The sequence below is a fragment of the Cetorhinus maximus genome, chromosome 12 (assembly GCF_964194155.1).
Source record: "Cetorhinus maximus chromosome 12, sCetMax3.hap1.1, whole genome shotgun sequence".
Classification (NCBI taxonomy): domain Eukaryota; kingdom Metazoa; phylum Chordata; class Chondrichthyes; order Lamniformes; family Cetorhinidae; genus Cetorhinus; species Cetorhinus maximus.
The window spans coordinates 28,257,971-28,283,472 of NC_135890.1; the positions used below are offsets into that span (position 1 = coordinate 28,257,971).

Here is a 25,502-nt window from a genome sequence, read left to right on the forward strand (position 1 = left end):
TCACCAGGGCGCCTGGCATGCACAGCGACAGTGTGATGACTTCAACTAACGACATGTCCTTCCCTTTAAGGTTCGCCAGCAGGTGTTCGATCTCCAGACCCCAAAGGGCCACCCTTGACACCGGTGGACCACGGGATATCATTTGCACCCGCGTCACACCCGCTCTCTGAAGCGAGCACCTCTGTGGGCATTAGGTCAGTGGATAGTATCTCGGTGCACATTGGTGAGGGCACTTCACAATCTCTTGACATGCGGGCGGAGGCAGAGAGTACCCAGGGTGCCAGCAGTCGGAGGACTGCTGGGGACCAGGATGATGCTCAGTTGAAAGCTGATGAGCCTCTGTAGTAGTCCATTAGACGGCAGATGCTGGATGTCCCGCGAGAAATGTGGGAGGATCTGGCGGAGATCCATGTGCGTTCATTGTCTCCGTGATGGAGGAGTCCATGCGGAGCATGAGCATTGCATTGACTGTCATGGCCGAGCGCAATGCCACCTTCATTGAGAAAGTGGCAACTCTCATAGAGAGGCAGCTCCAGGGATAGAAAGAGGGGTTCCTAGGATTGCACCTGGACCTGCAAGTCCTCACACAGGCACTGACCTCAGGTGGTCAGTGTCAGTGTGGGAGATGGATTGGCACCCAGGATCCCAGCTAGGTGCCCGTCCATCAATGGTGTGCAGGGAGGTCCAGTGCAACCTCACATTGGTGCACGAGCTGCCTGTCATCTCTGCAAGCTCCTCTCAGGGTGCTCTGGACAACAGCAGCAGTTCCTCCACCCCTCCACCAGTGACTGTGGCATTTCATGAGGCTGTGGAGACTGGGGAGATAACCAGCCGTGGCACTGGCCACTCCCTCCCAGGAGGGGCCAGCACAGGCTCCACTGGCCAGAGGACAACCGCCAAGGTCATCAAGGCCAACAAGACAGCAGAGTCAGCAGGCTGTCGTCTATGCCGGTGCCAGCGAGGGGGGAGCACCTAGACTTAGCACTCGCAAACGTAAGTTAATGGCACCATAAGAACAAGAGGGAGAGGTCACGGGTGATTTTGTGTTCATTTTTGTTTATTTTATGCATACTGGTCTGATGCTGAATACCAGAAACATTTCTGTTAAGATTATTGAACTGTCAGAATGACATAGGTTGTGTTTTGTCGTCATGGCCTGAGTATGCTTCACATTTTATCACATTGGTGCGGGGAACACTAGTATGTAGTGCTGGACGTAGGTGCCCCTGAACTTTATTGCACAGGCGTTACTGGGGGAGGCGATAGCCTCCCCCAATAATTAGTGGTATTGTCACTGGACTCGTAATCCAGAGACCTAAGGCCCAACCTACTCAACCTCTTCTCATAGGGAAATCCCTCCATACCTGGTATCAACCTAGTGGATCTTCTCTGGACTGCCTCCAATGCCAGTATGAAGGGAGGCGATGGCGTACTGGTATGGTCACTGGACGAGTAATCCAGAGACCCAGGGTAATGCTCTGGGGACCCAGGTTCGAATCCCGCCATGGCAGATGATAGAATTTTAATTCAATAAAAACCTGGAACTAAAAGTCTAACGACGACCATGAAACCAATGTCGTTTCTTGTAAATACCCATCTGGTTCACTAATGTCCTTTAGGGAAGGAAATCTGTTGTCCTCACCTGGTCGGGCCTACATGTGACTCCAGACCCACAGCAATGTGGTTGATTCTTAAAAATGCCCTCTGAAATGGCCTAGCAAGCCACTCAGTTGTTACAAACTGCTACAAAGTCACGAAAAAAGGAGTGAAACCGGATGGACCATCCGGAATCGACATCGGCACCAGAAACAACAATGGCAATCGCAGCCCTGTCGACCCTGCAAAGTCCCCCATCTGGGGGCTAGTGCTAAAATTGTCTCACAGACTAGTCAAGCAACAGCCTGACATAGTCATCCTCACAGAATCATACCTTATAGATAATGTCCCAGACTCCAGCATCACCATCCCTTGGTATGTCCTGTCCTACCGGCAGGACAGACCAAGCAGAGGTGGCTGCACAGTGGTATACAATTGGGAGTGAGTTGCCCTGGGAGTCATCAACATCAACTCTGGACCCCATGAAGTCTGATGGCGTCAGGTCAAACATGGGCAAGGAATTCTCCTGCTGATTACCAAGTACCGCCCTCCCTCAACTGATGAGGGTGGCAAGGGTGCAGAATGTATTCTGGGTGGGGGACTTCAATGTCCATCACCAAGAGTGGCTCGACAGCACCACTACTGACCAAGCTGGCCGATTCCTAAGTGACATAGCTGCTAGACTGGGTCCGTGGCAGGTGGTGAGGGAAACAACAAGAGGGAAAAACATACTTGACCTCATCCTCACCAACCTGCCTGTCACAGATGCATCTGTCCATTACAGTATCGGTAGCAGTGACCACCGCACAGCCATTATGGAGATGACATCCCGCCTTCACATTGAGGCTACCCTCCATCGTGTTGTGTGGCACTACCACCATGCTAGATTTTGAACAAATCTGGCAACTCAAGACTGAGCATCCATAAGGCGCTGTGGGCAATCAGCAGCAGAATTATACTTGAACCCAATCTGTTACCTCATGGCCCAGCATATCCCCAACTCTACCATTACCATCAAGCCAGGTGATCAACCCTGGTTCAATGAAGAGTGCAGGAGGGCATGCCAGGAGCAGCACCAGGCATGCCTAAAAATGAGGTGTCAATCTAGTGAAGCTATGACACAGGACTACTTGCGTGCCAAACAGTATAAGTAGCAAGTGATAGACAGAGCTAAGCAATCCCACAACCAATGAATCAAATCTAAGCTCTGCAGTCCTGCCACATCCAGTTGTGAATGGTGGTGGACAATTAAACAACTCACTGGAGGAGGAGGCTCCATAAATAACCCCAGCCTCAATGATGGAGGAGCCCAGCACAACAATGCAAAAGATAAGGCAGAAGCATTCGCAACAATCTTCAGTCAGAAGTGCCGAGTGGATGATCCATCTCAGCCTCCTACAGAGGTCCCCAGCATCACAGATGCCAGTCTTCAGCCAATTCGATTCGCTCCACGTGATATCAAGAACCAACTGAAGGCACTAGATACTGCAAGGCCTATGGGCCCTGATAATGTTCCAGCAATAGTACTGAAGGCTTGTTCTCCAGAACTTGCCACGCCCCTAGCCAAGCTGTTCCAATACAGTTACAACACTGGCATCTACCCGTCTATGCAGAAAATTGCCCAAGTATGTCCTGTACACAAAAAACAAGACAAATCCAACCCGGCCAATTACCGCACCATCAGTCTGCTCTCCATCATCAGTAAAGTAATGGAAGGGGTCATCAACCGTGCTATCAAGCGGCACTTACTTAGCAATAAACTGCTCACTGGCGCCCAGTTTGGGTTTCGCCAGGGCCACTCAGCTCCTGACCTCATTACAGACTTGGTTCAAGCATGGACAAAAGAGCTGAACTCCTGAGGTGAGGTGAGAGTGACTGCCCTTGACATCAAGGCCGCATTTGATAGAGTATAGCATCAAGGAGCCCTAACAAAACTAGGAGTCAATGGGAATCAGGGGGAAAACTCTCTGCTGGTTGGAGTCATACCTAGCACAAAGGAAGATGGTTGTGGTTGTTGGAGGTCAGTCATCTCAGCTCCAGGACATCACTGCAGGAGTTCCTCAGGGTCGTGTCCTATGCCCAACTATCTTCAGCTGCTTCATGGAAGACCTTCCTTCCATCATAAGGTCAGAAGTGGGCTTGTTCGCTGATGATCGCACAATGTTCAGCACCATTCGCGACTCCTCAGATACTAAAGCAGTCTATGTCCAAATGCAGCAAGACCTGGACAATATCCAGGCTTGGGCTGACAAGTGGCAAGTAACATTCGCTCCACACAAGTGTCAGGCAGTGACCATCTCCAACAAGAAAGAATCCAACCTTCACCCCTTGATGTTCAATGGCATTACCATCACTGAATCCCCCGCTGTCAACATCCTGGGGATTACCATTGACCAGAAACTGATCTGGACCAGCCATATAAATACTGTGTCTACAACAGCAGGTCAGAAGCTAGGAATCCTGCGACGAGTAACTCACCTCCTGACTCCCCAAAGCCTGTCCACCATCTATATGGCACAAGTGAGGAGTGTGATGAAATACACCCACTTGCCTGGATGAGTGCAGCTCTCACAACACTTAAGAAAATGGACACCGTCCAAGACAGAGCAGCACGCTTGATTGGCACTACATCCACAAACATTCACTCCCTCCACCACCGACACACAGTAGCAGCAGTGTGTACCATCTACACGATGCACTGCAGGGATTCACCATGGCTCCTTAGACAGCACCTTCCAAACCCATGACCACTACCACCTAGAAGGACAAGAGCAGCAAATAGATGGGAACACGACCACCTGGAGGTTCCCTTCCAAGTAACTCACCATCCTGACTTGGAAATATATCACTGTTCCTTCACTGTCGCTGGGTCAAAATCCTGGAACTCCCTTCCTAACAGCACTGTGGGTGTACCTACATCACATGGACTGCAGCGGTTCAAGAAGGCAGCTTACGACCACCTTCTCAAGGGCAACTAGGGATGGGCAATAAACGCTGGCCCAGCCAGCGAAGCCCACATCCCATGAATGAATAAAAAAAAGGCACTAAGTGCTCCTTGTGTTCAATTGAAAGGGTCCTTTCAGACATCCAGGATGGAGGTGGCAGCCCTGGCATGCGTTTGAAGCTGATCTTTGGAAAATTGCTGAAGGAGCATAGTTGTCCCTGGTGTCTCTGCCTCCCTGTAGGTTACCGGGTTCTGGCTCCAAGCCCTCAGCATTCTCCTCATCATGCTCATCTTTGGACTCACTACTGGACTCATCATCTGTGGTCTGTGGGGCTACGTCAAGATCCTCTTCCTTCAGCGGGTCCCCCCTTGTCAGTGCCAGATTGTGGAGAGTGCAGCATGCAACCACGATCAGTGGGTATTGTAGTGCTCCCTCTGAACGGTCCAGGCATTGGAAGCGCATCTTCAGAAGACCTATGGTCCTCTCTACCACCACCTTTGTGAAGGCATGACTCATACTGTAATGCTTCTCTGCCTCTGTTCTTGAGTGGCAGAGAGACGTCATGAGCCACCTCTTCAACGGATAGCCCTTGTCACCTAGCAGCCATCCATCCAGTCGGGCTGGAGCACTGAAGAGCCCCGGCACCTGGGAGTGTCTCAGGATGTATGCGTCATGGGGGCTGCCAGGGTACCTTGCACAGACTTGCAGAATCTGTATCCTGTGGTCACACACTATCTGCATGTTCATGAAATGGAATCCCTTCCTGTTGACGAAGGAACCCGGCTGACCCGCTGGCACCTTGATGGCCACAGGTGTGCAATCGATTGCTTGACTCCCCCCCATTCAGGGTGCAATTGCGGCAAAGCCTCTGGCTCGCTCAACCTGGTTGGTCTCGTCTGTACGGTAAAGAATAAAGGTCATTGCGCACCTGAACAGAGCTTCTGCCAGCAGCTTGACGTAACTGTGGACAGCTGATTGGGAGACTCCACACAGATCCCCCAGTGACCCCTGGAAAGAGTCGGAGGCATAGAAGTTGAGGGCAACTGTAACCTTCAGAGCCATTGGCATGGGTATGCACCCACACAGTCGGAACTGATCTCAGGCCCAATCATCTGGCAAATGGAGGTCACGCTGTCTCTTGAAAGGTGGAACCTCCTTCGGCATTGTACCTCAGACATATTGACGGTGCTGAATTGCTGCCTGTAAACCCTGGCAGCAGGACAGTGGTGTCTTCTGAAGCCCCTTCCACCTTGAACTACATTCTGGCCCTGCGCCCCTTCTGCCTGCGCCTCTCCTCCCACAGGTCCCTCCCCAGGAAGCTGCATAGGGACCACTCTCCCTTCTGCCCCTCTCTTCCTCCTCAGAGGAGGTGCCTCCAGCAAAGACCACAATCCCCATTACAAGGATAAGGGAAGGCTGTCTGGTACCTGGAAGGCCCCAGGCGGTGTAAATTCTCCAGGGGGGCTTGGCAGAAACCAAGGAGTCCTGAAATAAGGCCTGGAAATGCTAAGTATGAAGCGCCAAACAGAGATGAAGCTGCCAAGTACCAATAAGCAACCAGCTGCAAACTATCTCCAAAACGACTCACACTGGCACTGTTCAGACGTGAACTCTTGCTAGCAGAGGTAGGCATTTGTTTTTTTAATTAGGATCTCTTTATTCTTTAAATATCAGAACATATTTGTTTGAGAAATTGGAACATACTATAAATATAATCAAATTGGGACCTGTATATATTCTGACATATTAGACCGGAGCCACATGTAGGTCAGACCAGGTTGGAGTGGCAAGTTCTCAACCATGAAATATATTCGTGAACCAGTTGGATTTTTATCCAGCAACTTATCACCATCATTTTCTAGTGCTAGCCTGAAAATTACCAGACTTACTGAGCTGAATTTCATCATCTGTCATGGTTCAATTTGGAATCATGATCTCTGGGTTGCTAGACAAATACCAAAATCATTAGGCTACTGTATACTTTTTTTCCCAGTAAATTGTTCTTGACAAATCTCCTTGTTTGAAGTCATAGATTGAATAATCCTTGGGGCATTGCGTGTTTCTGTATGAAATCTGTTGAATTATTCCAGTAAATTAATGCAGTATTGAGAAAATTAAGGAGACCCCTAAAGCCTCCAGACAACATCTGGAGAAATCCATATTGGATGACAATTTACATCAACAATCAGAAACTTGATTTTAGTTATCAACTTTAGTTTTCCTGAAAATATGTACTTTTCTGAACCTAGCCAAAGGTAAATACAGTAGAGCAAACGTCTCAGACATTTGACCAAAATATTTGCTGGAAGCATAGAGTGACAAGTAATTTATACTAGAACATCAGCAGACAATCAGAAGTCTTATACATGTTTCAACAATCTTGCACATACAAAGTAAATGTAGTTTTTGCTTTATGTGTATTATGAAATATACTAACTAATTCATTGTTAGGTAAATGAAAATGCATTAAGACACAAGTTATATAACAAAAACAAAGAATGTTGGTGTCATTTCCCAGGTACCTACTTACTGTCAAAAAAATCAATCTTTGGTGATTCGTAATCCACAGGAAAACTGCAGATTCTATTTCATTCTTTCAGTGAAGGAAAATGTTTCCAATGTGACAAGTATATTAAAAGCCATGAAAATTGTTCCCTGGGGTAATGATGCTGTCAATAAATGTGCAATTTATTTTCCGTCTTGTTAACTTTAACATGCAAGCTCACTCATTTTGCTTTATACTCACACAATACTTAATACATTGGTCTATATTTTCCTGGGGACTTGCACCATTGTATTGGCATATCTACAACATAGAGGCCCTTGAACTTCAGGGGAAAAAAAGTAAATTACAGAGTAAATGACTTACTCCATCAATATTGCCGTTCCATATTTTTCCGAGGACTTGTATGCCATTCTGCCATTACCCTTGCCAAAATCAGTTTAAAGGAAATCATGGCTCTGACCCCTGTCCATAAAAATCAATGTGACCTCCATTTTCCTACAGTTATGCCCGTTTTTAACCTATTTCCACAAATTTAAAAATAATGCCATTGTTTGCCTAGCAGCAGCATCATTTGTTGACTTAAAGGATCCAGCTGTGAAAATGATTTTTAAAAAATCAAACCTCGAAATGTAATATTACAACTTAAAATAAATGACTAGCAAACATTGTTATCACTTAACAGTACAATGTGAAACTACTTCTAAAATTAATTGGACCTGTGTAAGGGAGTCAGTTTTCACATTTCCCCAGAAGAAAATGGCACCTGTTACATGTCACAAAATTCCTCAGCCAAAATCATTACCGAATCTAGAAAAATACTTAATTTTTTTGTCTTTGTTATGCTTTGGAAGGCAGTTACTGTCCATGAAATTATATATCTCCTGGTCAAAAGCACTCCTTTATTTGGTGCGTTGTGAACTTCCACTATGAGCTTGATTTAAAATCCTAATTAAGCCTCCTAATTAAGGCCCATGAATGGTACTGCTTGCTGTTACTGCAGTCATGCCTGGTGCTGGTTAAAAACAAATTTAAAATGTATACCTTTTTATAACTGCTAGAAGGTTTAGTTTGATTATTGCAGCTTTTTAGGTATAGCATTTTGTTTACACAATACTGTTTTACTATTCTTAATAGCTTCGACACCGTATTTGACAGAAAAGTGACTAAAATAACCCTTACAGGTGTGAACATTGTCATTCAAGGCCATTGGCTGCATTGCTTCCAATTCTCTATTATGCTGCAATGTTATATTGCAAAAGGAAAACCAACAAAATAACGTGTAAGTTGTCAAGAATGGAATCCAAGCACTTATGATACTATGTCTTGATATTATGATACTGTCCCCTAATTGTTCCTGGATGGACATTTGATCCAACTCATTCCCCAGAACCAGATCCAACAATGCCTCATTCCTCACTGGGCTACGAATATACTGATCTAGAAAATTCTTCTGAACGCATTTCAGGAAGTCTTGCCCCTCTCTGCCCTTTAAGATATTACTATCCCAGACCACATTATGTTACAATTATGAGATTTATAAGATTATGATGTTTTGGGACTCCTTTATTTAGGGTAAAATGAAGGGAAACATGAAACCTGTTCTGAAGTATGCCTGACAACAGATCTGGGTGAGGGAGCTGTTAAAAATTAAAGGATGGCCCATATTGTTCTGCTGCGTAGGAGGTGTAAACTATTCATATATGGAGACAATGGCAGCAGCATCTGTGTTTACAGTAGTTAGGTTGCTACTTTTAAAGTCTCAGGAAGGTATTGAGAATATTGGGTCGTGAGGACTCGAAACGTCAACTGATTTCTTCTCCACCGATGCTGCCAGACCTGCTGAGTTTTTCCAGGTAATTCTGTTTTTGTTTTGAGAATATTGGGTTGTAAACAGTTTTGCTTTAAACTTTCCATCTACTTCAAAGATAAAGAAGAGCTGGGGTCTCAAAGATAGCTAATCAACATTTCTACAGGGGTACAAGGCCCATGTGACTCTCATTGCTGTGATGATGGGCTTCTAGAGGGGAAATGTTTCCAAGATATCCCTGAACACACTCAGTCTGACAGAGTCCAGAAGAGACAGAGAGTAACTGGAGGCCGAAAATCTTGGTGGTTCACTGTATAGGAATGCAGGTGGGAGCTCGTGCTCAGATTGAAAATCAAATCCATGAGGAGCTAAAAGGAAGCTGGAAGATTCACCTAGCTTGCACTGGAGAGAAAATTTCCATGAAAATTCTCACAGTGAAGAACGGTTCTGGGGTTAAAAATTACCAGGCTGAGAAAGGAAAAGAACGGAAGTAAACCCTCGGGAGCTAAGAATCCCGTTGGACTGGGTCTGGGAGAATTAAATGTCTACTTAAAGGGCAGTGTGATATAGACCTGCAAAGTGTTTTTTTTGGCTGTGTTAAAAGTAAAAAAGGGAAAGTTCTATTCTATAATTTAAAGTAGAAGTTGCCTACAAAAATAGGGTTTAGTCTACTTGTTCAGTAAAAGTCCTTACATGTGAAAATTTTTGTTGTCTTTTCAGCTACCAACTGGAAGTTCAAGTTTTTTAAAAAGTTAACCATCTCTACAGAAATCGTAACAAATTGGGGCTCATCCAGGATTTTGAATCCACAGGCTGAGACAAGTGCACTAGGTTTCGCCAGAGTTTAAACAAACAACATTTCACAGTGACTTCTGCTGTATTTACCGACAAATTCAAATGGCTATGTCTATCGTTGAAGCATTCTTCAAAAGAAAGGGTTTGTCTTTGACAGGTAACAATGGTTAATTTAAAAGAGGTGGCAGAAAGTAGCGCTAAGAAATTAGAAATAGTTGAGTATTTTGACTCAACAATTAAAACTTGAGGAAGAAAAAGGTAATCCAGATAAAACACAGACTGAGTTGGCTAGGGTTCAGTTTAAAATGAAGCACCTTGAACTCGAAAAAGAGGAACAGCAAAGAGGAGAAATGAAAAAACTTGAATTCAAAACAATTAGAGGTAAGCAAAAATTTGCTTTTCAAAAATTGAGAAAAAAAAGGAAATGCAAAAATTTGCACTCAGATTTCAAAGAGTAAGAGAAAATAAAAGGCCTTGAATTGAAATGAGAAGGGGAAAGCCAGGCAATTTGAACAGGATAGCAAAATACTTTAATTCAATTCAATTAGAGAAAGGTGAACAGGGAAAAGCAGGCAAATTTGACGATATGTCAAATTTAGCTCCTGGTTTGGATTTATCAAGGAATGGCCTGGTGCCTAAATTCAGTGAGGGAGGAGCTGAAATGTATTTTTGTCTTGTTTGAGAAAATTGGTACAAAGTTACAATGCAAAGGGAAATGTGCAAAATTCTATTACGAAGTGTTTTGATAGGGAAAGCTTTGGAGGTTTATTCAACCCTTTCAGATGAACAGTTTGCAAATTATGATACGGTTAAGATTGCAATGCTTAATGCATATGAGTTAGCCCCAGAAGCTTATAGGCAAAAATGTAGAAATCTGAGGAAGACACAGAATCAGACTTTTGTTGAATTTGCTAGAGAAAAATAAATGGTGTTTGATCGATGGTATAGGGCCATGAGGCTGGAGCAAGATTTTGAAAACCAAAGAGAGGTTTAAAAGAATTTAAAAGCAGTATTCCTTTAGGAATCAGGCCCCATCTAGAAGACCATAAAATTTCTAAAATAAGTTGTTATGGCTGATAGTTACGAATTATCCCACAAACATATAGGTGGCAGCAAACCTTTACTTGCAAGCCCACAGAGATAAATCAGTTGATTGTGAACAGAACACTGATTACAATGAAGGGGCTAGCAGAAATGAAAGGACAGATGCTTTGCGGAGTAATAAGAAAGGCAATAGGGAGGTTAAATATAATTCAAGGAAACCAACGTGTTACGTTGGCCATATGACAGAGCCGTAAAGGCAGACTGCGGGCAGCTGAAAGCTGAGCCGGTAACTTTTGTGGGAGTCTCTAGTGTTTATCCAGAAAATGCTGTACCAGTGAGTGAAGTATATGGCAAACCAAATACCATCCAATGTATTTAATGTGGGTGTAAATCAGAACATAAAAGATTTGGAAGTTTTATGTTTGAGGGTGAAGTAACTCCATTTTTGTCTGATAAAGGAGCCAAAAAGGTTATCTTTTGGGATAAGGGGTCATCTCAAAGCTTGATGTTAATAAAAGACATGAATTTCTTTCCAGACAGTTCACTAACTAAAAATACATTGATAGGGTGTATTGATGGAAATTATTTATCTGTTGAACTATGTAAACAGTGCTTTACTCAATTGATCTGTTGTTGTGAGTGGTATCAAAGTTGCCTATTAATTATGTCAATTTCATACTAGGAAATGACTTGGGGGAGGTAAACTGCTGCCATCTCCAAGCATAGTATTCAAATCCATTGAAACTGACAGTATACCAAAGAAATTATGGACTATTTGTAATCCTGCTGTAGAAAGTAATGTTTCAACTAAAGATGTGTCCAAAGAATCAGACCTCTGAGAATAAGGAGACAGTGAAACCTCAGATTGACAGCAATGAGTTAAACCAGCTGGAAATGAATTGGATCTGTCTCAATTAAACTTGCCTACAGACCTTGAACCACAGGTGTCAAAACAGTATACAGCAGTAGAATGCCAGGTTTAATGGAAAAACAAAGACAGACAGTGCTTTAAACCGTAATTTCTTAGTTCTAACTAATGCTGTTACTACAGAACTATAAGGACAGATTCGAGTCCTAGAGCAGAAAATAAAACTTCAAAATGAGGAATCTATGGCTCTGGCTCAAAAGGAGTTGAGCAAAGCTTGTGCTGAGTGGGAAGACAAAAAACAGAAAGAATGTAAAAGAATCTGAGAGCTGATTGACAAAGAATATCAAGATTTTTTAAAAATCAGAACATTGGCGTAACCGCGATGAGATTCTCAAAGCAGCGGAGGAGAACCATAAGACGACTCAGATGTTTGGCTAGCTGAGGCTGCTTTTTAAATGTAGTCATTAAAGAACCTAGAGCTCTGAAAGAGAAGGGTGATCCAAAGACTGAGGACTGGCTAGACCAGAGGTTCCCGCCCAAAGTCAACGGACTTTTGGCTGCTCTCCAAATTTTCCGGTCCCGCACACGCCAAATCCTATCATGGGCGGGGCCAGAAAATCCCAGCCTAAGCTAAAAAGTCAATACCCTCATGACAATGAGAGTTCTGATTTTAATGAAAATCCAAAGGAAATGCTGAATCCAGGTGGTAAAAAGCAATATGACAGAACTTCTTCTGCATCTACAATTCATACCTGCCACTATTTCAAAGCCAGAGGGACCATCAGAAGTCAGAAATGTTGTTCTTGACAAGATTAACCAAACCAGACCAAGAATACAATTGTCCAAACAAGGGCATGGAAACGCTGTGAAATTTACTTGACAGGAGAAAGGTAATTTACTATAATGCTTCATGCAAGGTGAAGCCACTAGCAGCGGAACAAATTCAAATGTCTATGAGAGGAAGAACTTTAAAGCCCGATATAAAGTGGACTTTAACTCCTAACTGTTACATGCATTTCGTTGATACAGGTTAAATATTCTGATGCTGCCAAGAGGGACTTTTAGATGGGAAAATGTGACAGCACGGATGGAGAATGTTGCTTGTACTGTATGTAGTAAGTTAGTTGTTAAAATGTTAAAAGCTCAGGGCTGAGAGTGGCCAAAGGCAAAAATATCTGAATTTTTTTTGTGATGACGAATTATGTAATTATAGCACTTTTAATAAAATGTACTGAATGCAAATGCTTCTAGGCCACTTCAAATAGGTGTAATAATTACGCTTCATGTGGATAGAAGCATTAGTTTTCCCTTTGTTTACCATCTATTACCTTCAAGACTGTGGACCAATACATTTGTATCAAGTCACCGAAGCGACCTCAGTATTTCAACATTCCAGATTTAATGCAGTTAGTACATGCAATACAGGATAAAGTAAATTCTAATACCAGAACCTGACCTAGAAAAGTTATTCGTAAATCTGTGTCAAAGTTCTACAAATATTGGTAACTGATTGCTTTGGTTTTCCCTTTAGGAGATGAAGGCACAGCTGTAACATGGGCCTTCCTGGAAGTTTCTCTCTATTTCAATAATACTCTGCATTTCTACTCTTCCTGCCAAAGTAGGCAATTTCAGACATCCCCACATTATAGATATAAAAACAAAAAACCGCGGATGCTGGAAATCCAAAACAAAAACAGAGTTACCTGGAAAAACTCAGCAGGTCTGGCAGTATTGGCAGAGAAGAAAAGAGTTGACGTTTCGAGTCCTCATGAACTGTTAGTTCTGTTGAAGGGTCATGAGGACTCGAAACGTCAACTCTTTTCTTCTCCGCCGATGCTGCCAGACCTGCTGAGTTTTTCCAGGTAATTCTGTTTTTGTTTTGGATTCCCACATTATACTCCATCTGTCACCTTGATGCCCACTTAACCAGCCTGTATCATTTTGCAGCCAATTTAGACCATTCTCACAGATTATCCCACTTAGCTTTGTATCATCAGCAAACTTGGATGTTACACTCAGTTCCTTCATCTAAGTCACTGATGTAAATATAGAGTATAGAAATATATTGGTTCCAACAGGCTCCAATCCTGCCATCAATCTGTTCTGACAAAAGTAGCAAGAAACCAATGGGGGAGGTGGTGGTTGTGCTGGAAAGAAAGTATGATCTTTCTCATGAAGTACCAACAAGCTGGCATTAATTGTTTGAAGTATTTATGGTTGGCATGTGTACCACCGTTGCATTTCGGAAACTAGAAAATACTGGAAACACACTTCAGGTCAGTAAGCAAGTTTTAAAGAGAAGCGATTCACATTTCAGATATAACCCTTGATCAAAATTGAATACTGAAAAGTTAGCGGACATTTTGTAGTTTATGGGGCAAGGGTTATATTAGTACTATTTATCCAACTCAACTAAACAGCTTTATCTCCCAGTTTTCTGATCTTCCCATGGCAAGCTGGTGGCATAGTGGTAATATTGCTGGACTAGCAATTCAGAGGCCCAAGCTAATGCTCTGGGACATGGGTTCAAATCCCACCATGGCAGTTGGTGGAATTTAAATTCAATTAATAAATCTGGAATATAAAGTTGGTGTTATGATCCCAGCTGATGTTACAGATCCCAGAGTGGAACCTGGCTTGATAGCTCCTAACTTTTATTTTTTGTTCAGAAACATGGAAAGTGGCTACTGAACAGAGTCACAGGAGTCAGCTGATGAGCTTTTAACAGAGAATAAAACATTTATTAAACAAGAAAAGATGAATTATATTACAGTACTCCTTCACCCACACCAATACCTTCACACATATTTACAGAGTTATAAGGATTACCCAAGTTACAAAAGCTATCTTATACTCTAATATTCACAGTAAGTACACAGTCCATGTAAACCAATAGGCAACCCGTGGTCAGGCATACTCTGAAACCAAATGACAGATGCCTGTCACACAAGGGTTTCCAATCTCCATTCTCGAAGAACTTGCTTTGGAATCTTCTCCCAGACGACGCTTTCTCCTCAGACACCTTCTGCAAGGGTCCACGGTTTCGCACTCTCCTTCCGATGTTCCTCTCCCCTGGGTTGCCATGTGCTTTCTTCCACACACTCGCGCTCATGTACTCAGCCGTGCCAACAGAACGCCACCGCTTCACATGCTGAATCTTCTGGCTCCTTGCAAGCCTAAATTGCTCTAAATCTGCATCCTGCAACTTTTCCCTTTAAGCTTGGTGGCTTTCTCTGCTCCGCACTCTTCACTTCACTTGGCAGGGCATTTTCCAGATTCCTGTCCATTCCTTTTGACTAGAAGCTATTTTTTTCTTTGGGGAACCCTGCATCCTGCAGCTCCCTCCTATGCAGCTTCTCCTGGCAACTAGATTCAACTTTTGTTTTCTTTTATTCGTTCATGGGATGTGGGCATCGCTAGATAGGCCAGCATTTATTGTTCAGAGGGCAGTTAAGAGTCAACCACATTGCTGTGGGTCTGGAGTCACATGTAGGCCAAACCAGGTAAGGACAGCAGATTTCCTTCCCTAAAGAACATTAGTGAACCAGATGGATTTTTACAACAATTGACAATTGTTTCACTTTTAATTCCAGATTTTTATTGAATTCAAATTTCACCATCTGCCGTGGTGATATTCAAACCCGGATTCCAGAACATTACCCTGGGTCTCTGGAATACCAGTCCAGTGACAATACCACTATGCCGCCGCTATCTGCCCCTCTCCTATACTGCTTCTGGTGGCAACTCCTTTCAACTTTAGAGCACACTGACCAACTGAACTCAAACTGCTTTCGGGGGTGTGTGTCTGTGTGTGTGTGTGTGGTGCTAGCCAACAGCACAGTTTTTTCTACTTTGTTTTAACTTCTCTAAACCACTACCCAACTCGATAACACAGCCCTCCACTTCAAGGGTCATAAAACTCATTAAATATGTAGGCATCTTTTTAACCCATAAATACACAAATACAAATCAAACTTAGACATTAAAGCTAAAACTCATTCCTAGCACCCACAAATAGATACAACTTAAACTATCTCTAGTTCCTAACACTAGTCGCAGTAATGGTGATAATGAAACTATCATCGATTGTCGTAAAGACCCATCTGGCTCACCTAATGCCCTCTGGGGAAGGTAATCGGCCATCCTTATCTGGTCTGGCCTGCATGTGACTCCAGGCCCACAGCAATGTGTTTGACTCTTAACTGTCCTCTGAAATGTTCAGTTCAATGGCACTTAGGGATGGACTACAAATGCTGGCTTTGCCAGCGACATTTCCCATGAAGGAATAAAGACAAAAATTATTGTATTCCCTTTTATAGATAGTAATGAATATTTCCAGTTTCTTTATTTCAGTTCTGATTGCCAGCTTGCAAAGTCTCCTCCAATTTTATGCCAGGAGCTCCGCTATCCAAAGCTGCTTCTAAATTCTATCAAATCCACCACATTCTCTTAGCCTCTGTACCTCATTTTGTGCTTCTAGGCAAGTTTCCTGGTCATCAGCTCATGTTGCAGTTAGTATAAGGACCAGGCCCTCTAAACCCGGACCAGCTGCTCCACTCTACCAGCTCCCACTTCAAATCAAACTGACCCGGATGATTAGGCACAACTAATCGGCCAAGCATCCCAATCGATGTCAGCTGCAATCGATTAGATGAGGATGGGTTGCGACTGATCTGTCTCTGGACCAAACAGAGGCCTAGACCAAAGGAGGCCCACCTCCTCCTACCATCTGTAAGCTCAGAGTCACATTGTGTTCTTTTTAAAATATTTGAAGTGTGATATGTCTCAAATACACCGCTGCAGAAGCAGAGGTTGAAAAAAATTAAAAGGGCAGGATTTCATGATCCCAAAATCGTAATTAAACCAAATGATGGAAATTTCCCATCCCTATAAGTTGTGACATTTTGGATAGAATTTTTCAAAACTCATCACTTCAGTGATGCTTTTCATTTCTATGGGGACGAGGTGTTACAATTATGCGATTTACAACATCATTATGTTTTGGGTCTGTGTCTTTAACTTAGGGCAAAATGATGAAGTCTGTTCTGAAGTCTGCCTGACAACCGTCCTGGGTGAGGGGGCTGTTAAAGATTAAAGGGAGGCCCAGATTGTTTTGCTGGGAAGAAGGTGTAAACTGTTCACACTTTGAGACAATGGCAGCAGCATTTGTCTTACAATGGTTAGACTGCTAGTCTCTAAAGTCCCAAGAAGTTATTGAGAATACTGGGTTGTAAACAGTTGTGCTGTAAACTGTCCATTTACTTCCAAGATAAAGGAGAATTGGGGCCTCTATTTTTATTTCTATTTATATACATCACTGATGCAGGAAAATCTGGGTCATTGATATCTTTCAGATAGATGCGGACTCAGTGCATTATCAAAGTTATACCCAAGTTATACATAATCGGGTTGCAATGTGCATGAAGGTTAGAAATGTTAGCTAGGCTTGAGAGGAAAATAACTAAGAAGGCAGGCAGATATACAACCTCTCAAAGCATTTAAATTCAAGGTTCACCTAGAGTAATCTCATAAAGCTTAATTATTAGACTCTAGATTAATGATGCTACTGAGAGATGGTCACTTCTTCGTCATTCCTCTCAACCAGTGCTTACCAAAACAGTGAACAAATCATAATTGGCACAAGTTGTGAAAGGTTTTTAAAATAAGAGGAAATTTGATTTTTTTTCTCTATCTCCTTGGAATAAGCACCAACTGGAACCAAAAGTTAAGTGGCAGGTTCATTCATAAGCCACTTCCAATGCTGTTTTGAACTGGCAACTGAGATATATAACTGTACCTCTCTGACTCTTGGGTCTCTCAAGGTCTTCCCAACAACGTGGTCATCACTGTGACTTTAGCAGGATGGAGAGGTCATTGCAACATCTTGTTATTACATGGCACAATAAGGTTACAAAAATTGTTTACTCTGAGCAAAAATTTTCAGGTACTAAATTAGGATAGTATATATAGCATCTTACAGCAGAAGGAGGCCATTCTTCCTGTCATGCCCATGCCAACTCTTTGAAAGAGCTGTTCAGTTTAGTCCCACACTTCATCTTTGTTTCCTCATAACCCCACAAATTAGTCTTCTTCAACTACATGTCAAATTGGCTTTTGAAAGTTCCTGTCAAATCTGATTTGACCACCCTTTCAGGTACCCTTTCAGGTAGCACGTTCCAAGTCTAACAATGATGAATTTCCCAAACTGCAAAGCTTCCCAACTTTATCATTGTAATATCTGATCTATTAATCTCAATAACTACATATGGATAATGAAATGTACTGTGAAATTTGTTAGACATTTTTAAAAATATAAATATTCATAACATCTCCTTGTAAACTGCATCTCTACATCAACACAGCAAATACATTACATATGTAAAGTTAAAATTTGAAGTCATAATTCCACCGTAGAAGTATGAAATGTGAATCATTTGCACTTAAATTCTCATATCTGACTGCCCAAACGTAATACTATCTGCTCGATCATTGAATTGCATCTGTATTCTCAAATCCGAATTAATGCTTTTAAAAGGTTCACTGGAATGAAATTCCTCCGAAAAGAAATATCTAACTCTCCCTGTAAACAACGATCTACTTACAAAATCAATGTTTAAAAGTCTCTGTTCCTATGATTAACAGAGCTTTACTTATGAAAAAAACTATCCATTAGGAAGTTCAGGCCCAATGCTCTCAAATATTTTACTTGTTTATAATCAGTAATACTAACTGGCCCTAGTGAGAAAAATAACCAATAGATTGAATAAAATGTGTCAGGATTGAACCATTTCTTGCAGAATAAAGAGGACACTACTGGAAACTACAATATGAACATTAATTTTTCATGGATGTGATACATTTGCACTTTAATAGATGACCATACAAATTTGCAAACCTCAAGATGTGGAATACAGAAAAATCATCAAAGTCTCATAGACTGCAAAAAGGGCTAGAGTCATGAAGTCATTATGGCACATAAGGAGGCCATTCGACCCATCCTGTCCATGCCAGCTCCCACTAGATCAATCCAGTCAGTCCCACTCCTCTACTCTATCCCAAAGCCCTGCAAGTTTATCTCCCTCGAGCACCCATCCAAGTTCCTTCTGAAATCATTGATCATCTCCACTTCCACCACCCACATAGGCTGCAAGTTCCAGGTCTTCACCATTCACTGTGCAATAAAGTTTTTCCTCACATCCCCACTGTATGTCTTGCCCAAATCCTTAAATCTGTGTCCCCCAATCTTTGTGCTATCAGCTAATAGGAACAGCTTTTTTTTGTCTATCTTATATAAACCTGTCATAATCTTGAACACCACAATCAAATCTCCCCTCAATCTCCTTTGTTCCAAGGAGAACAACCCCAGCTTCTCCAAACCAACCTTGTAGCTGAAATCTCTCATCTCTGGGACCATTCCAGTAAATCTCCTCTACACCCTCTCAATCTTCCTAAAGAGTGGTGACCAGAGAGGTATGTAATTCTCTAATTGTGGGCTAACAAGAACTTTATAAAGGTTCAGCATAAATTCCTTCCTTTTGTACTCAATGCCTCTGTTTATGAAGCACAAGATCCTATATGCTTTGCTAACTACTCTCTCACTATGTCCTGCCACCTTCAAATATATCTGCACATGAACCCCCAGGGTTCTTCTATTCCTGCACACACTTTAGAAGTGTGCCATTATGTCTATATTGCCTCTTCCTATCCCTTTTGTCAAAATGCATCACCTCACACTTCTCTGCATTAAATTCCATTACCACTTGTCTGCTCTCTGCTAGCCTATGTCCTGTTGCAGTCAACTGCTATCATCCTCACTATCTGTCACACCTTCAAATTTGGTATAATTTAATGCACCAAGTGTTTGAAGACCAAGTGAATGGATGCTAATGAAGCCAAAGGAAAGCCAATAGTTTGCCAGAAGGATGGGACCATCTAATTAGGATAACTGGGTTAGGAACAATGAAAGACCAGAGACAAAGAGGGGGAAATCATGAAAAAGTTAGCTGTATGATAAAAATAACCAGTTGAATGCCAGTTTGACCAGCAACTGCAAAGGCATATGGCAGGTAACACTGGTGTGGGAATGCATACATGACCTTTAACATCAACCATGACAGTGACATGAGATGAAATCCCTTTCAGAAAGCCAGCCACTGCAAGGCAAGATTTTAATTGCGAACATATATTCTTAATTGAACCGGGAATATTATTGTCATGCGCTTGAAGGTGATATTGTATTGCAGAAAGTGAAGGAGGATGTAGTAGAGAGTGGGGAAGGCCTGAGATACAGGTTGTAATCTTATGGGGGTAACAGGAGCCTGCATTGCCTCTTTCCAGGAAGGCCCACTGCATCATGTGCTACTCAAGACCCCAGGGCAGAAGTCCCGCCCACTGAGAGCTGCCGGCCAATCAAAGATTGGCAGTTCAACTGAATGGCAGTGCCACCAGGGAGGCAGTGGCTGCTGCCAGTACGACACCCACCTGAGGCCTCAGATCGTTGCTGGATTCTGGGCCACAGGTGAGTGATGGCAGAAGGGGGGTCATGGAGGAGGGGAGGCAGGATAGAGGAAGGGAAGTCAGCAGCGAGGGCTGGGTGGTGGTTTTCAGCTAGTCCCCCCCTCCCAATGCTGAGTCCCTTGATCAGGCACCGAGTGCCTTTGAATGAAGAACACATACAGGGCCACGGGCCAAGTACTGGAAAATGGGGTTAGAATAGATAAGTGCTTGCGGGCCGGCACAGACATGATGGGCCAAAGGACCTGTTTCTGTGCTGTATAACTCTATGACCTTATGACCCCTGGGAGCCCACAAGCAACTCCGCAAGGGTTTGCTTGTCTTGCTCCCCGCATGGTGAGGCCCCTGTCTGCCACTAGGTTAAAGCGAGCGGTGGCAGGATGATGCCCTTAAGCGAGCATTAGTTGGACAATTGGCAGTAGGGCAGAGAGGCCCTCCACAGGTCTTCTCATCATGGACTTAATCAGGATGGAGGAGGGAACATGGCAGGGTCCCCACCCACCAACCTCCCACCTGATTAAATGTCCCCCTGCCACCAAACACAGCATGGGGGAGGGCAGAAGATTCTGGCTACACACACAATAAGTACTTTGTCTTAAATTTCGAAGAGGAGATGGATATTGGAATTGTAGAACCACCAGAGTTGGGTGTAGATGTAGAACAGGAGAGACTTATATTCAAAGAAAATTGGTACTAAAGAATTCTTTGAAGAAAGAATTAAAGGGTAGTACAAGAAAATAAAGATGATTAAAAGTCAAACAGAATAGATTCTTTTTCTGTCTAGTGGCACAGAATATAAAAGCAAAGAAGTAATGTTGAACTTTCCAAGACCATCGAAAATTCTTCACCATTACTCAAAATTTAGGCCAGCATTGGATATGATTATAAACAGACACGTTGCTGTCTTCTGAGTAAAAGCCGCTCACCTCTTTGAAATGATAAAAGACAGGCAGCAGCTAACTGCTAACCACAGCTAACTACTCAATCTGTTTACTCAATTTGCATTTGTAATTGACAGCAAAACTAATCATGTAAAATTCCAATAAGTTGAAAAAATACAGCATCCTACTTTTTCTAGCACATAGAATCATAAACATGAAGGTCAAGAATGTTATGCAATATAAACTGGTCATTCAGCTTTCAACATATGTACTTTTCCCCTTGAACCATTTATTCTAACCCAACTCACTTGCTCATTCTCCATTCAAGATCAATAATTATTTGGCTTTTTAATATCCATCTCCACTTATATTTCCATCTTTAATGATCTGTGTTCCTGTGCTTCAATTAAGTTCTAACAATTCTGAGATATATTTCCATCCCGTACTATGATTTACAAAATGCACGGGACTTTGGGTTTTTCCATATAGAACTCCATCCTAAACTGCCCAATTTCCCAGCCTAAGTTTTCCTGCGGTCTTTCACAGTCCTCATCACAATTTACAATACTCGCCTGATTAATGTCATCAGCAATTTCAATGTTGTTGCTTCACTTCCTAAGTCCAGGTTATTTACATATATAATAAATAACAATAGTCTCAGCAGAGAGTCCCATGGAATGTCACTCACCAAATTTTGTGCCTGAGAAACATGACTTTACTTACCTATATGGTTTGTCTTCTGCAGTTCAACCATCTTTCTCAGCCATGTGGCCAAAGTCCCCTTAATATCATTTTACAATTTATGTCATACCTTTTCAAAAATCTTATAAAAATCCACATACACCACATAAACAGTATTTCTTATCTATCTTCAATCATCTATTCAAATAATTTTGTATAGTTTTCTAGATTATCCTTATCTTCTTTTCTTGAAGTAGGCATCACAATTACCACCTTAAACTGCTCTAGTACAATTTTTGCTTCCACAAAGTTTTAGAAAATTGTAGTCAGAGACCCTACTATTTCTTTCCTAGATTTTGTCAGGATCCTCAATGCAAACAATCATGTTTCTGTGGTTTATCTACATTAAGTTTAAGTAACGTTTTTATTTACAATTTCTTCTTGCAAAGATTGCCTGATATATATGTGGAAAAACAATTCTTAGAACTAACACCAGTGAAAGCATCCAAGTATAGCCTATTTTGCTATTTATGTGAATAACAATATTTATTTATAAATGAATACAGATTTACAAATAAATATTATAAATTCATTATAAAATGTATTTATAAAATAAAGTTGAAAGTTTAGATTAAGAAAGTCAGTAAATAGAAAATATTCTGGTTTAGAACTAATAATCTGAAATATATTACCTATTTTTCCATAGCATTGCCATCTAAACAATTTCATACAAGACCGGTAGTCATTTCAATGTACAGCATAACTTTATGAATGCAATTCGTTGTTAATCTGCAGTTGTTTCTTCTTAGAATTCCTGACAATGTAATTAATGAAATATTTGACTATTTCAGGTGCCCGATGATTACAATTGTTCCACGGAAATTAATATCATTTTCATTCTACAACAAACCAGAAAGTAAACAATGTCATTGCACCCACATGAAAATGAACTCTGCATGGCCCTATTCCAGGATATTCTGAGAACAATTGCTAGTCAGTGGGACAACAATTATTCATCAAATAACTTTAGTAATTTTCTGTGCAGAAAATAGGTCAAGATTTTCGTTTTAAAATCGGTCAAATATTTCAGTCCATTACCTAGTTGGATTTACTTCAAAGAAATGTACTCATCCCTACAGCACTAGCATTGGGCAAACCAATCCTGTAGGACTTTCCGTACACCATGCTAACATACTTGATTTTTCTACTGGAAGGGATAACCAGTGTCGGCAATTTTATAATAGTTAAGGGTACTGTTCATTTGCAAGAAGGAAGTAAACATTGCCTCCTAACTTTGCAATATTCCAACTATATTTCCTTAATAACAACATGATACTAATACAGATCCTCCAAAATACAATATTTAACTGTAACTGTTCGGACCATAGATCCTAAACTTTATATTTGTACAATTTTGACTTTTGCAATTATTGTCCTATATCAGGCTCACAGGAACGCAATTTTCAACCCGTCTTATTACGAACAAAAACTGGGATATTTACATATTATAACACTGGCAAATACATAACATTATTGGAAGATTACTGTACCTTGTTTGACACACTTCAAACGAATTGGGTCCTTACAATGTTTGATCACAGCCAATACGTCTCTGATCGTGAGCCCAGACACTGCTGTATCATTGACTTCCAACAACAACTCATCAGAATGCAGTTTTCCATCCTGGTAGATAATTTTGTTCTGTTTCATTTCTCCCAGATACGAGAAGAGACCATTCTCTGCGCCACCTTTGATCTCCACATTTAGTTCCCCATCTTTATCTCTACATATCACAGTTTCGTGGACTTTACTCGTCCAGTGACTTTTCTTTTTTAATACCTTGGACATCGTTGCGGCAAGCAGCCTGCAGAGCCAACGCTTCCAAAGAGGAAAGCGTGTGATAACAGGGGCGGGTGCAAAACTAGATCCGAAGCCCAGTAGAGTTGTCAGAAGAACAGCCCGGAGACTTGGAGGTGACAGCGGAACATACAACTTTCCTTGACATATCCATAGAGCCCGGTTTAATGATGGTGATGATGGTGGAAGAGTCGAAGTGTGAGAAGAAAAAGAGGCCTGTATCAGCTTGCTTTTAAAATGCACATTCTTCACAAACACTCAAGGCGACAATGTCTTTCCCCCCTCCCGCGCCGTCGTCCTCTGCAAACACGCATTTCAATCTCTTCACGGGGTAAACAGCTGACAACGGCTGGGAATGACGGCGGGGATCCTCCCCCATCTTTTACAAAATTTAGAGGAGGGGAAAAAAAGAACAAGTATGGGTGAAAGGCTGGCCCAGGGAAGCACTATGTATATGTGTGTGTGTATTCCCCGGATTTGTCCGTCTCACAAGCACTCACTTCCATCCACACACGGCAACTGAATCTGCTTCCAAGTTGCTCCAACTTCATTCGCGTTCGCGCTGCAGACTCGCTCCAATCGCCAACAACAACCCCAGAGGCACGCGCACTGCGCACGCGCAGCCTCCCGCAGAGACCGTTAAACCGACGACGGCCGAAAGTACTGGAAAGGCAGGGGCGGCCTCGCGTGATTTCAGTGCCGGCATCAGTCTCAGCAGCAACATCAGGTCTGCCAACTTAGTCCCCTTTTCCCAGGGTCAAATCAACTGCCCCCGCCCCCTTCTCAATACATAAAGCGTCAATGGCGTCTCCTCAGTTACTTTTTTTAAAACTGCGGATTCCCTCAATTTTTGCTGCCGGTCACGTACCAATAACCACTCAGAATTTCCTGCCTTATCTGCGTTACAGGGACACCCGATTGGTGCAAAAGAGGGAATTGCTGAGTTAGTGTCTTACACCGCGCCGTATTCTTTTGGGACATTTTGCCATTGCCTTTGTCGAAAACAGGGTACCAGGAATGAGACACTTAAGTTACCTGGGATTGTTTTCCTTACAGGACAGAAGGTTGAAGGGCTAATTAATATAGAGTGGTTCAATTTTATGAGGGGTCTTTAGTAGATAGGGAGAAACTGTTTTCATGACAGGATTGTTGTAGGGTGTTGATTACAGTTCAGTAGGTCTGAGGGAGTCTTCATAGTCATATCCAAGTCAACTATAAGTCTTTATTGACTCACGACTAGTTACAAATGCACAGTAAAGGGTACAAGTTAGGAACCGTCTCCATGCTTGCTGGTACACAGCTGTGTCCAACACAACTGACTTTGGGTGTAGGTCATGTGCTCTCTTATATCACTGTGTGGGCAGTACTGTGTTCAGTGCCACATCAACCTATATGCCAGACCCATATACTACACCTCACCCAGTCTTTATCCAATGTATTTTAAGTGATTGTAGTTTACCTTATGTCTTACATTGTTATTACTATCATACACTTACATTGGCATTACTACATTATCACCAACCCATTCCCCCACCCGCCACCCTTCAAGTCTTTGTCTTTGAATTCAAAGTTTCAGGTGATCTGGAGGCCTCATATCCCTCCCATAACTCGTTCTCACTACTGTCGTAAGTGTGGTATGCTAAGTAGCTGCTGGTATTTCGAGTAGGTTTTTTATTCTTTCACGGGATGTGGACATCGCTGGCTAGGCCAGCATTTATTGTCCATCCCAATTTGCCCTTGAGAAAGTGGTGGTGAGCTGCCTTCTTGAACCGCTGCAGTCCATGTGGTCACACAGTGCTGTTAGGGAGTCCTAGGATTTTGACCCAGCAACACTGAAGGAATGGCGATATATTTCCAATTCGGGATGGTGAGTGGCTTGAAGGGGACTTCCAGGTGGTGGTGTTCCAATGTGTCTGCTGCCCTTGTCCTTCTAAAAGGTAACGGTGATGAACTTGGAAGGTGCTATCTAAGGAGCCTTGGTGAGTTCCTGCAGAGCATCTTGTAGATG

At 42.4% G+C, this 25,502-nt stretch overlaps 1 protein-coding gene across 12 annotated transcripts in view; it reads right to left on the minus strand.

The window, feature by feature from the left end:
- Positions 1–24,262, minus strand: part of magi2a (membrane associated guanylate kinase, WW and PDZ domain containing 2a) — a 959,248-nt gene extending 934,986 nt beyond the window's left edge. For 11 of the 12 annotated variants that reach the window (XM_078553297.1, XM_078553298.1, XM_078553288.1 and 8 more), the window contains exon 1: positions 23,188–24,262. In XM_078553297.1, coding sequence (XP_078409423.1) covers positions 23,188–23,485 — 298 coding nt within the window. In that variant the 5' untranslated portion in view covers positions 23,486–24,262. The remainder of the gene's footprint in view (positions 1–23,187) is intronic. The other variant, XM_078553299.1, reaches the window with a different exon arrangement.
- Between the last annotated feature and the right edge of the window lie 1,240 nt (positions 24,263–25,502).